The sequence below is a fragment of the Camponotus vicinus genome, unplaced genomic scaffold (assembly GCF_025532165.1).
Source record: "Camponotus vicinus isolate PSW18456_S1 unplaced genomic scaffold, iyCamVici1.0 SCAF_12, whole genome shotgun sequence".
Taxonomy (NCBI): domain Eukaryota; kingdom Metazoa; phylum Arthropoda; class Insecta; order Hymenoptera; family Formicidae; genus Camponotus; species Camponotus vicinus.
This window is the reverse complement of record NW_028141948.1, coordinates 16,357,177-16,370,286: the sequence shown is the minus strand read 5'-3', so window position 1 is coordinate 16,370,286 and position 13,110 is coordinate 16,357,177. Positions and strand designations below refer to the sequence as shown.

Below are 13,110 nucleotides of genomic sequence, written 5' to 3'. Positions count from 1 at the left end.
TGAAATTTATTATATAGCATTCCTAACGGAAGAATTCATTTACTATATCAAGATAACATTAATGATACTGATAATATTAACATGACATGCTCCTTTTTTTATTTGTATATCGATTATGCAAGCTTCGTGCATGTGACACGCGCACTTCGTACCAGTCCACGGTCGTGTATACACGACCGTGTACCAGTCGCAGTCGCGTTTCACGAAAGTGAAACTCACTCGTGCCAGTACGATCAGCTGTTCCGCAGCCAGCATACGAGTTTGTAGTGACATGTCGGGCCGAAAGGACATTTATACCGTTGACATAGGAGGTAAGAATCAATGATCATCGTAATTGTCAGTTCTGCATCGCGCTTCTAATCTTGTATCATGGCAAGTATAGGTATATAATTCTTTTATTAATTCAAAATTAAAAAATTCCAAATATTACAACGATATGTATGTAAAATATTTAATTTTTATAATCATACCCGCGATTTTGTGGAAAGTATACATAAATATTTATACGTCAATACCTACAGTTTGACTTTTGTTAGTTTTTTTTCACTACTGAGATTTATATCAGCATATGGAATCACACTTGTATCAATCATATTATTGTAAAATACTCTGTAAAATATAATTAACGATAATTAATATAAAATTAATAATTAAAAATTAACACAAAAATTAACAAAATATTTCAATAATTTCTCTAAAATTTTCGAATATTTTTTTCTTTTGCTCCAAAATTTTTGGAACCTTGAATATGTAATGTTCAAATTTTGCACACTTCTTTCCAAAGATATGCGAATAAAATACAAAGATAAAAGTGAGACCTTCACGGAGGATAATTTAATTAGTAAAGAACCGATTGGGCAATTTAAAGCATGGTTCGAGGAAGTATGCAATACTCCACAGATTTTGGAACCCAACGCGATGCTTCTCGCGACAGCGACAAGGTAATATTGAAAAAAAAAAATTATTCTCGATTCTATAAAACATATATTATAGTAAAATGTGAAACATAAATATGCATTATACATCAATGAGAAAATCAAAGACTTATCTGTAGATACAATCTATAGATACAATATTTTACAGTCTATTATCAAATTACCCGCAAGCTAATAGGCTGCGAAAATTGTGCGAATATTTAGTAACACAATCATATTTGAAAACACGAATATGACGTGATTCATTATCGTTTCAGGGATGGTGTGCCATCGTTGCGCGCGGTGTTGTTGAAAGGCTTTGGCACGGAAGGCTTCAAGTTTTACACGAATTATGACAGTAGAAAAGGCCATGAACTAGTAAGCATGGACATTTACATTTGACATAAACATGAAACAAACGGAAATTGTATTATTCGACTCATTTTCAGGCTGAAAATCCACGTGTCGCGCTAACTTTTTACTGGGAATCTCTCAGACGAAGTGTACGATATTCATTGACATTCATGTTTTATAAATAGAATTATTACAATATATTCTAATGTTTTACTATTATTTATTTTAGGTACGTATTGAAGGTATCGCGGAGAAAACGTCAGCGGAGGATTCGGATCGTTATTTTCAGAGTCGACCGTATGCGAATCAAATCGGATCTATGTCCAGCAAACAAAGTAGCGTGATTGCTAGCAGACAAACTCTCATTATAAAAGAAAGAGAACTGCTCGCAAAATTTCCAGAAGGTCAAGTTAAAAGGCCCGATTGCTGGTAAATAACATAATAAAAATTATGATTAATATATTATTATTAAACCCTTATTAAGAAAATTGATTATTTATTTTGAATATAATTAAAGATTGATTAAGAAATATGCTTAAAAGTTAAAAAAACTAATGGTCATATGCGATGACACATTGCCATTTGCTGTCGCTTTTATGCAATGCCAATACAATTTATTATTCTTGTCAAAATTAATCAATCATCAATTAATAATGATGTATATAAGTTTGTATTTTATACTTTCCAAATTTAGATTATCCTCATCCATCATTTCATAAAAATTACTTATAAGTTTTTATTGTTTTTTATTACATTAGATAATTTATTTCAGGGGCGGTTATCTCGTTGTACCGCATGTCGTAGAGTTTTGGCAAGGTCAGAGTGATCGTCTTCACGACAGGATTCGCTTTAGACGTCCAAAAGCGAATGAGAAAATAGACAATATACTTGTGCATAAAGGAGAGAACGGATGGATTTACGAAAGACTTTCGCCTTAGAAAAAAATCGCTGTATTTTTATTGAGGAAAGACACGAGGAAAAATAACTTTCATATATTTAGAAATGCTCAATTATCCTTTGCTGCGAAAAAATCGCTAGTATTAATTAGTGCAATATTCCGAGCCATTACCTCATACTTCCAAAGATAAACATCACCAAGACAATAATGTTATATACCAAGCAAGCCACGTTCTTGATGCAGTTTTCTCGTGAGTTTCAGGATTTCCCTGTTCACTCCTGAAATGTATACAATTAATATATTGTTGAATTGACAAAATAATATATTTATGATTATCATTAATCACCATCTTGGCTTCTCCACACCGATTTCACATCGAAGCATCCATCTTTCAGTACAAGATCCTCGAACTGCCTCATTCCACCACCCACTCCGAAATAATAGATTTTCCCAGCGATAAATCTAGCAGCATAATTGTTTTGAGAAATTGTACAAAAATAATGAAAAATCCTTATAATATACTTACCCAAGGCCATTAATTTTTAATTTCCTCTTAAAAATCTCATATAACTTTTTATGATTGTCTGGATTGTAAATTGTTTCGCTCGTAAAAATATAATCGTATTTCCTATTTTCCTTATCATCTAATAATGTTGCAAAGGAAGCCCAGTCTCCAGCATAAAATTCACATTTTGTAAATATATTTGTATGATTATCACAATTCAACAGTACATTTGGTATAGTCATAGATTTTAGTACTTCTGCATTCTACAAAATTATTTTGTCAACTATAGTCCATCTTTCAATGTAATACTCATAAATTATACGAACATAATCTTGAAAATGGACAGTAGAATCTTTGAGAAGAGCAATGAGGCCAATCAAGCCTGCACCACATCCTAAATCCATAACACGTTTATCTTTCAATTCAATTTGCTCTTCCAATATATACTGGCCCAAATCAAATGTGCATTCCCAGATTTTTAATCCACCTGCATAATCAAATTGTAATGTATATAAAATATATGTATAATATATGTATAATAAAATATACAAAATATATATGTATAATAAAATATACAAAAATTCTTCAAATTAAATTCAATTCTTTAGTTTTTTAAGGAGAGAAATTATATTTTAAATAATTTAAAATTTATAAAAATCACCTTCATATTTTGCTGGAATAAGATCGGAATGTTGTGTCTCAGCCTCAATAATATTTTGACAGTTATGCTTGGTTAAATCCTTTACTACTTTATCAGAGCGAATTAATTTTAGATTAAAATCAGGGAACACTTTTGTCTCTGTATAATAATCTGTCCCATATTTCACTCCGACTTGCTCGGGTGTTATTTCGAGTTTGAAGGCAGGAATCCATTCTAATTCATCCGTCTTATCCTCTAAAATTATTCAAACTGAATTTTTTTTGTAAAAATTTACATCAGTTGAAATTTGGCTGGAAAACAAATCAATGACAGTCTAACCTCAAGTTACGAATGGAAAAATGCGTCCCTTGAATTATTACAGAAATATAATTAGCAATACCTTCATTAGTGTCAGTTATAGTTTTTGCAAATCCAAATTTAAACATTTTTCACGAAGCTTCAGATGTGAAATCAAAAAATTATAAGTTTAATAAATTAAAGCATCAGAGAGAAAACTGAGAGATGTCATGGCCCGCTTTTAGGTGATCCCTGGAAGCGATACTCCCTCTGTGGACATTTAAAACGTGAACATGAACTACAAAGCTAATGTCCACGAATGTTCTCAGAGGGTAACGTATATGTCTCTCTGATAATATAAATAATATAAATAAAAATATAAATAATTTAATTAATAATATTTTATTATATAAAAATATTAGTATGTTCTCTCTTTCCACGCTATTATTTATTTATTTATTTATGTGTGTTCTTTTTCTTCTCAACATCATTTATTTATTTTTTATTTATTTATTTATTTATTTATTTAGCTCGCTCTAAGTCAGTCTTCTAAAATGCAAAATTAAATATTATAGAATTTGACTTTGAAAATAAAATAATCGAATAAATTTAAATAATTAGCATAACGAAAGGTTCCGTGATAAGTTATTTAATAAATAATCAATTTTAATTAATTAATGAAAATACTTCTATAATTCAATATTCCGCGTTAGCGTATATTTTATAATATATAAATATTTCGGCAACGAATTATCGATAACACGATGTTCGACTTTGGCAATACAAAAAATAAACAGTAGTGCGCTATGTTAAAGCTTTAATATTAAAATTAACTATATTTCGACCAATGCTTTAAATTTTCTCAATCCTTGTTATTAAACAATATACAATTTAATCGAAAATCGATTAAATGATAGAAATCCAAAATATTAAATAATTACTTCGATCGTTGCGATTTTTACGGACAATAATAATTATTATAATATTTAGAGTCACAAATATATTTCATCAGTGTTACTTTATCGTTCTACTTGACAATCTAAATGTAATTTGGATTGTGAGAGAACAAGAAGTAAATCAATCGAATTATAGATGCAAATAATTAGCATAATGAAAGGATAAATTGTTTAATAAATAATTAATTTTAATCAATAAATTAAAATACTTCATTAATTTAATATTCCGCGTTAATGTACATTTTATAATATATAAAATATTTTGGCAACGAATTATTGATAACACGGTGTTTGACTTTGGCAATATAAAATATAAACAGTAGCGCGCTATGTTCGGCTTTGTCTTTGACTCTCGAGTAATAAGGTAGTGGTGAGAAACGTTTCGTATTGTATTGTAATTTTTTTACTAAACACGATTACGATTAGTATCGAAACATAATTTGCTTTAAATATTAATATAAATTAATTAATTAAAAATTAATTCACGACATGAAACTGTATCGCAACTATAAATCTTTATCGAATCGCAATCATTCATTACCGTGATTAAAAATTGAAACAAAATATACATAAAAGGATAAGAGACTTAATTATGTTATGAACTTTCGATCATTGATGCTTATTATATTTCATTAACAATATTAGAATTAATTATATTTCGACCAATACCTTAAATTTTAACAATCCTTGTTAATTAAACAATGTACAATTTAATCGAGAATCGATTAAATGATAGGAATCCAAAATGTTAAATAATTGCTTCGATCGTTGCGATCTTTACGGACAATAATTATTATTTCAATACCTAGAGTCACAAATATATTTCATCCGTGTTACTTTATCGTTCTACTTGAAAATCTAAAAATAATTTGGATTATGAGAGAATACAAAGTATAAAACAATCGAATTATAGATGCAAATAAATAGCATAACGAAAGGCTCCATGATAAATTGTTAAAAAATAATCAATTTAAATCAATAAATTAAAATACTTCTATAATTTAATATTCCGCGCGCGAATATTTTATATTACAGAGAATATTTCGGCACGAGAGAATTATCAATAACACCGTGTTCGACTTTGATAAACAGTATCGCGCTATTGTTAATACGTTACACGGCTTTATTATCATTCGCACAGTACCTTGAGCAATAAAGTAGTGACGTTTCATATATTATCAAATTCTTCCTTTACATAGTCGACCCTGGCGATATAAACAGTACCGCGGTAATGTTCTTGACTTACGATCATTCGCTCAGTGGCTCTTGAGCAGTGAAGTAGTGATGTGAGACGTTTCATATATTATCAAATTCTTTCTCTAAACACAATTGCAAGTGCAACGAGGAACTTTTCGTGAATAAGTGTAAGTGCAACGAGGATTAAAGTGCCACGAGAAAAGAGCGAAGGAAGCAAAAGAAAAAAGGAGGTTTTGGAAGTGGATGGATCAATAAGAGATATGATGTAAGTCATTAATATAAATTATTTATCACATTCATTATTTATTATATTGTTGCGTCCCCGCGTCCCGTCCCGCTGAATGTATTCGTCCGTTGAATTCTTTCGAAGAAGATCGTTTTCGCGCGCGTTGTCAAGATATTGTTATAAACAACGACTGTCAGAGAGTCTAAGCCCAGCTGTCAAGTTGTGCGGACGCGCGTCTATTTGTGATCCGTTTTACGATTATTCTGAATTCTTGTATGTTACTCGCGATTTATTAAAATTCTTGTGCACCTTAAATCGCGTTATTATTTACGAGTGCACGAGCGTCAGCGTATGCCGATTGTGTCGCGCGCGTTCGATATATATCGCGTTCGATATATACCGCGTTCCGCGGACGCAACAATATATAAATTATTTATCAATAATATATATATTCAAAATATACATATTTCTCGTTTCGTTTTATTTCTTTGATTGTGATTTAATAGTGATTTTAAATTGTATAACATATATAATACATAAACTTATAAAAAATATTCCATTTTATTTTAAAATAAAATAATTAAAACATTTATAAAATTTTTTATTAATTAATATTTTCAGATACTTTTATGTTTTATAAAACATTTCAAATTAATATATTTATTTAAATATTTCATATATAAAAAAGTAGAAATTTTTTTATTTATCATATTTTTAAAAGTTTATTTCTAAGAAATATAAATTATTTTGTAATTACGCAGTTTATAATATTAAAATATATCTATTTAAAAGTAAAAATGTAAAAATTAATTGCGCGCAACAATTAGGTTTAAAATCAATTATTTTGAACATTGCTTTGTATAATAGATGTTTTCTTATCCTTTATATTTTTATTTATCATTCATATTTGAATTTAAATTTATGTACTATATTACAAAATAAATTTCAAATTATGTATTATATTATATATAAAATTATGTATAATATAACCCTCCCATGGGGTACACCTTGTCGCGGTGGGAGGGCTTAGTACTTGGATGATGCCTTAAGGTTTATCTTAAATTTTTCTATTTATGATAAATCTTAAGGTGCCTGAATGGGAAGCTAAGTACCCTTTCGCGTCGTCGGTACCGTCAACGTGCCGCGGACGGCAAGCGCTTCGTTACCGCATTTCCACGTTGTAGTATTCTCGCGTCGTCGCGTTTTCGCGGAACTTTTGGACTTTTCATATAAAATCCCAATTTCATTTATTGTCACGAGTCTCTACTTCCGATGCCAACTAACTGGGATGTTTCGAGTTTGCACACGTTGCTATGCAACGTACACTCTTGCTTCGTGCTTCGTCAAGTGATTCGGCCCGAATTAGTTAGAACTCGATCGATTGCTCGGAATGGTCGTCAATAGGTCCCTTCTCTTTGCTCGTCTACAGCCACACGCACTGCGTGTGTTAACCCTGTCGAGGAGTCGAGTGGATTTCCCTAGGCACGATTTTCGCTCGGTAAAAGGGGTTGCCTCCCCATTTTCTAAATTGCTGAATGTAAGCATTTAAAAAATGTGGGTATCCTCTTCTTTTGCCGTCTACTAGCCTGGTGTAGCATATAGCAACCGCGGGAGGCATAATATGTCCGGGCGGAGCACCTGAAATCGTGCTTAGCGGGTCCAGGTTCGATACGAGATAGGATAATTATGCGCGAAAAAGAGTTGGTGAACTTTATTTTCCTCTATTTCCGTCAATCGTTTCGTCTTCTTTCCGGTTTGGGCTTAGTCCTTGCTCGTTGTATCGTTGCAATCCCGACCGGTTGGCTCGAAGTTGATTTTCGTAAGTGAAATGGGATTTTCGCTCGTACCGAAACCGGGAGTGCCGTCTAATGTATAGGTATACATATTAAGTATATACATCGCGCGATCAAATATAAAATTTTTAATACAAGTTCTTATACAAAATTATCGTTTTAACAAAAGATTTTTATCGCTGTCCCTCTCGTCAGATAATATTCTTAAATATTGCTAATTAAATATAAAGAATTATCGAATAAGAGTGTGAAGATTCAATGTGATAAGTCAACGATTAAATATTAGCTTCACAAAATTTAACGATCACCTTCGATATTATAGAATCGCGAATTAATTATTATGAATTTAATAATTTGTTTTTTCAGTTATATTTGTACTTACGAATTTCGTATCGGAAAATATTTATAATTAAATTAATAAATTACGGTTGCGAAATTACCGTGTTTTTCCCGTGTTCTTTTCGCATTCTTAGGCGAGATTGTCGTTTTAATAAAAGAGTTACCATTGTTCCTTCCGTTAAATAAACGTTAATGAAAGTTGCGTGGCTCGTACCGCCGAGGAGTCGAAACGATTTTTATCATGGAGAATTATTTCTCACCGGTTCTTGTGAGATCCATTCGCGACGTCTAGTTCGGTGCCCTGTTAAAAATTGGGAATTTTTATTGTAAGATTGGAACTAATCCCAGGTTTTCCTGGCAATTTCCGAAAGCAATGATTTCGGTAGTAATTCAACGATACGCTTCTTTAACGTCGAATTAATTTAAATAATATATATTTAGATGAGAGAAATGTATCTTTTCTTTTCTTCGTTAAAAAATGTTCTTCATTATTAGGATTGGTATCATTATTGTCTATATAATGCCAGAAAGATTTAATAGTAGATTAAATATGGATATAGCGTTGTGTATAAATTTTAATTTTTTAAATAATTTCATAATTTAATTAATTTTTATTAATTTTTATGATAAAAATGATTACAAACGAATATATTTTATTAATTATTAATTAATTTGAAAAAATCATTTAAAATACATGCACAAATTAACGTATCCAAAATATTTTTATAATTTTTGTTAATATAATATATTATATATACGCGAAATTATACATGAATGTTACATAAAATGTGCGAATACTTAAAAATTTAGAGACGAATCGAATGGGTACCCCTATATCAGTAAGATATTGATTAAAAGAAAAAGAAATTATTAATTTAAACGTTACAAGAATAAGAATCTAGATAATTAATCTAGAATTAATTATATATTTAAAATTATTTTATTTATTTTATTTTGAACAGTATTCGAATTGAAATTTTTTAAATCTTGCTGTTATCGGGTTCGATTCGTCTCGCGCGCGATGGTACCCCAAATTATGTGTTCGCACATTTAACACAAACTCCAATAATGCATGTATTTTATTATGTATAAATATAATCGTTCGTAATCACATTTCAATAACAAAGGTTATATCCATTTAATTTTCAATAAAGAAATATATTTCTTAGTAATGGAAGAACATGTTTTCTGACGTGAATATCAATTTCGTGAATTGAAAATAATGACGAGGGATAATTGTCTTTGATTTAATACTGAAATCATTGCTATCGGAAATAGTCCGGAAGATCCAGGATTCGTTCCCTCCTACAGTGAAATTCCCGACGTTCAATGGATCACTTAACTTTTCTTCGCAGATTGATCTTGCGAAATCTGATGTAGAAACAAGATGTTAATCGTTCTCCATTTTTAAGATCACTCCTCTTTTTATCGGATATCACCGGTATGTCACTCGCGTATCTGCAATTGAATATTTTGAATATTATCGATTTATTTATTCGTCGCGTTTTATCGCGAATTTTAAATCGCGATTTATCTTATAAAAATTTGCAAGTAAATCGGTCGGTGAATTGTATATTCACAAACATTACAGACCTCAAATGATTGTTGAAATATTTTTGATTTTTTAGACTTACGTGATAATAATTATATCGCGCTCGTGTCTATTGAGAGCTTCGATCATTATATTTATTCGTCGCATTTTCTGGAGAATTTTAAATCGCGATTTATCTTATAATTTAATCGTTGACTTATACATTAAAGCTTTGTTTATCTTTCCACTTCTTTGAATATTGTTTTTAATAGTTTGTGCAAAATGCTGGTAGTGCAAATATTTTCTTCTATAATTTAAAAGACGATCGATGACTATATGACTGTTTTAATCGTCATTCTTTACATTATTTAAATTTTATTAAACTCCATTATTATATCGATTATTAGAGGGACTTTGAAAATCATTCGTTCCGTTATTTTCTATTAAACGTGGCCACAACGCGATTTTTAATTATATTTTAAAGCTTATAGAGCTCATTTCTTCTTATTCAGCTAATCATGCGCGAAATAGGATATGTATTTTATTCTCAATTGTGAAATTCGTATAAAGTCGCGTATATATTAATCACAAATAAATCGGACAGTGAATTTTATGTTCATAAACAATACGGATCACAAATGTTTGCTAAAATATCTTCGTCTGTTAACATTTGTGTGATAATAATTATATCGCACGCGTGTCTATTGATTCGATTATTATATTATAAAAATTATGCGTATCTCGCAATTGAATATTCGATTATTATCGATTTATTTATTCGTCGCGTTTTCTCGCGAATTTTAAATCGCAATTTATTTTGTAATTTAATCTTTGATTTACATCAAAGCTTGTTCTATCTTTACACGTTTTAAATATTTCTTTTCATGGTCTGCACGAAATGCGTCAATAATGCAAATACTTTGTTCAACAATCGAAGAAATGATCAATAATTTTATTAATGACTCTTTTGATCATAATTATTTACGTTTATACGTTATTTATATAAAACTAATTAAATTCTATTATTCTATGTCGATTATTAATAATAAATATCGCGTAATTAATCATCACTAATCAGTCTTGTCTGGTCTATGTAAAAATTTTTAGTAAATTTTATATTATACGTATACTTTGGACACTTTCGTGTAATAAATTTTATTTTGTATTAAGTTTAAAATTATAGTTTATATTAAATTTGTATTATATTTTGTAATACATATTTCTAATGCATTGTATTTTATATATTCTGCATTAAATTTTGTAATATATATATTTGTAATGTAATTATTTTAATATTACATAATTTAATATTTTGTAATGTGTTTTTTATGTAATTGCAAATTAATTATAATTTACGTTGTATATATTATAATTATGTAATATATATTTTTTATGTGTATTATATTCTCTGTTTGAAAACTCTATTAAAAAAAAAAAATAATTTTTTCCTCCTCAATTTTTCCTCCCCTGTATCTCCGCCTTAACGAAGGCATTTGCCAGGTGAGGAGGTTTCAATACTCTCATGAACCTGAGAGCTATGCCGGCGGTAACATACGCCGATATTCATATAGTCTATTCTTATACTTAAAATCATTTGGACAACGTATGGGCACACATCCATACACATATTGGAAAGTAATTTATAAAAATTATTTTTATAAAAATTATTATTTATCATATTTATATATTATTTTCAAAATAATGATTGTTATACTCTAGTGCTACCGGCATTTCGTGCACATAGCACGGAACAAAACCAGAAATTGTGCACATTATATATTATCCTCTGAGAACATTCATGGACATTGGCTTTGTAGTTCATGTCCACGTTTTCAATGTCCATAGAGGGAGTATCGCTTTCAGGGATCACCTAAAAACAGACCATGACATCTCTCAGTCTTCTCTCTGAAAGCATTACTTGGGATAAAATTAGGTGGTGTTATAGGTTATAGCCCGTTTTTAGGTGATTTCTGAAAGCGATACTCCCTCTGTGGACATTAAAAACGTGGACATGTACTACAAAGCCAAAGTCCACGAATGTTCTCAAAGGGTAACATATCGATTTAGGATATCTGGTTTACACCGATAATAAGCTAGTAACCTGTTAAACTTTTTAAATTTGAATTTGCTTGAAAATCCTGACATCTAGTAGACAGTTGTACAATTACTGGCATCCACAAATTGCAGGAGGAATATTATGTAATTTTAGAAATTGCACAATAGTGCAAAATTTTATCTTTCTTTCTTTTAATCCTTCTTTCTCTCTCTATCTCTCTTTCTCCTATAAGAAACAACAAATTTGAGAATATATATGGATATTGTTCTATTACAAAAAAGTGAGTATTGCGACTAATATCAAATTAGTTATCAAATTAATTAAGTAATCAAATGTAATATTATATAGTATATAATGTAATATTTTTAAACTAAAAAAAGTTTAATTTTAAATAGAAGACAGGCGGAAATTTTCTAATTATCAATTATTGTTTACATTGTATTTTTGTTTATCTTTTATTGATCAACAGAAATTTATTTTGTTGCGATAATAATACATTTGCACAATAATGCATTCAAGGTCGACTTATTGTGTTAAATCATCACATGAGTAACGTTCCATTATTTTTCTGTAACATAGTGGATTTTGTTCATAATTTTTTAGAATAGCGCGCTTATCATTACTTTATATATATGTATATAATCTGATAAGTTTCCAAATAATAACTATTATTAATCGCAGAATTTTTTTGTTGATCCAATCATTTCTAATAATATTAATTTTCACAATAATTTTGTCGCTTATAATTTATGGTTACGAGGAGAAACCATAAATTTTTCAATTTCGTTCCATTTGTATTAAATTAAGTAACATTCCATTTTATTCTATTCAAACTATCGGTTTTATTCATTTTTAGAGCAAGAATAAAAATTATAATTATATCCACCGTTTTTAAACAGCCTAATACATATATTGCGACTTGCTAACGTTTAGTTCATTAATCACATTATATCTTATCGTTCAAGCAGTTATTACAATTAATCACAAAAAATAAATTTTTCATAACTGATTTCCAGTAATCAGTTAGTGGCAATTGTAAGTTTTCACAGTTTTTTAAATCGTTCGCTACTTCTCATTGATTATGACAGCACTGCCATTGTCCGCGCCTACGTTAATGACTGGCGATTTTATCACAATTATTTGAAACGATGATTTCTACTCTGTTTTTCTTCTTTCCATCTTTTTTCTTCGATAATTATTGTATTTCGCGTAATCACCTTATAGCCATTTCCGGGATAATTATCACCAAAATCATACGTATGTTTTGTGCATTCGTAAATCCTGATGTGAGTTCTGGAATAATCGACATTAAATTTTTAACAGATTTATATTTGGAATTATTGATGTAGGAAGCAGAATCGTTCTTTCGATGGAAGCAGTCCACCGTGGCATAAAAGATACGTC

The 13,110-nt window shown here is 29.7% G+C and overlaps 2 protein-coding genes across 4 annotated transcripts; one reads left to right on the top strand and one right to left on the bottom strand.

Moving 5' to 3' along the window:
• Positions 1–160: 160 nt before the first annotated feature.
• LOC145963030 (pyridoxine/pyridoxamine 5'-phosphate oxidase) lies at positions 161–2,487 on the top strand. Of its 3 annotated transcripts, none has more exons than XM_083084614.1 (6): positions 161–311; positions 785–941; positions 1,193–1,292; positions 1,364–1,417; positions 1,498–1,697; positions 2,041–2,487. In XM_083084614.1, exons 1-6 carry the CDS (start codon positions 272–274, stop codon positions 2,204–2,206), a joined length of 717 nt encoding a protein of 238 aa, XP_082940740.1. In that variant the 5' UTR covers positions 161–271; the 3' UTR covers positions 2,207–2,487. The 3 variants fall into 3 exon arrangements, with proteins under 3 accessions (XP_082940740.1, XP_082940742.1, XP_082940741.1); XM_083084616.1 differs by having other exon boundaries at positions 232–372; XM_083084615.1 differs by having other exon boundaries at positions 245–382.
• Positions 2,203–3,863, bottom strand: LOC145963029 (histidine protein methyltransferase 1 homolog). The gene is made up of 6 exons (XM_083084613.1): positions 3,712–3,863; positions 3,333–3,566; positions 2,998–3,158; positions 2,693–2,934; positions 2,513–2,628; positions 2,203–2,444 (listed from the first exon to the last, which is right to left on the bottom strand). The coding sequence occupies exons 1-6, from the start codon at positions 3,755–3,757 to the stop codon at positions 2,377–2,379; spliced, it is 867 nt and encodes a 288-aa protein (XP_082940739.1). The 5' UTR covers positions 3,758–3,863; the 3' UTR covers positions 2,203–2,376.
• Between the last annotated feature and the right edge of the window lie 9,247 nt (positions 3,864–13,110).

Coding starts and splice junctions, on each gene's coding strand:
- LOC145963030 (XM_083084614.1), top strand. CDS start 272: ATGTCGGGCCGAAAGGACATTTATACCGTTGACATAGGAG. Junction 942..1,192: donor CTTCTCGCGACAGCGACAAG/GTAATATTGAAA, acceptor TTATCGTTTCAG/GGATGGTGTGCCATCGTTGC. Junction 1,418..1,497: donor GGGAATCTCTCAGACGAAGT/GTACGATATTCA, acceptor TATTTATTTTAG/GTACGTATTGAAGGTATCGC.
- LOC145963029 (XM_083084613.1), bottom strand. CDS start 3,757: ATGTTTAAATTTGGATTTGCAAAAACTATAACTGACACTAATGAAG. Junction 3,567..3,711: donor TATAACTGACACTAATGAAG/GTATTGCTAATT, acceptor GAATAATTTTAG/AGGATAAGACGGATGAATTA. Junction 2,935..2,997: donor CTGTCCATTTTCAAGATTAT/GTTCGTATAATT, acceptor ATAATTTTGTAG/AATGCAGAAGTACTAAAATC.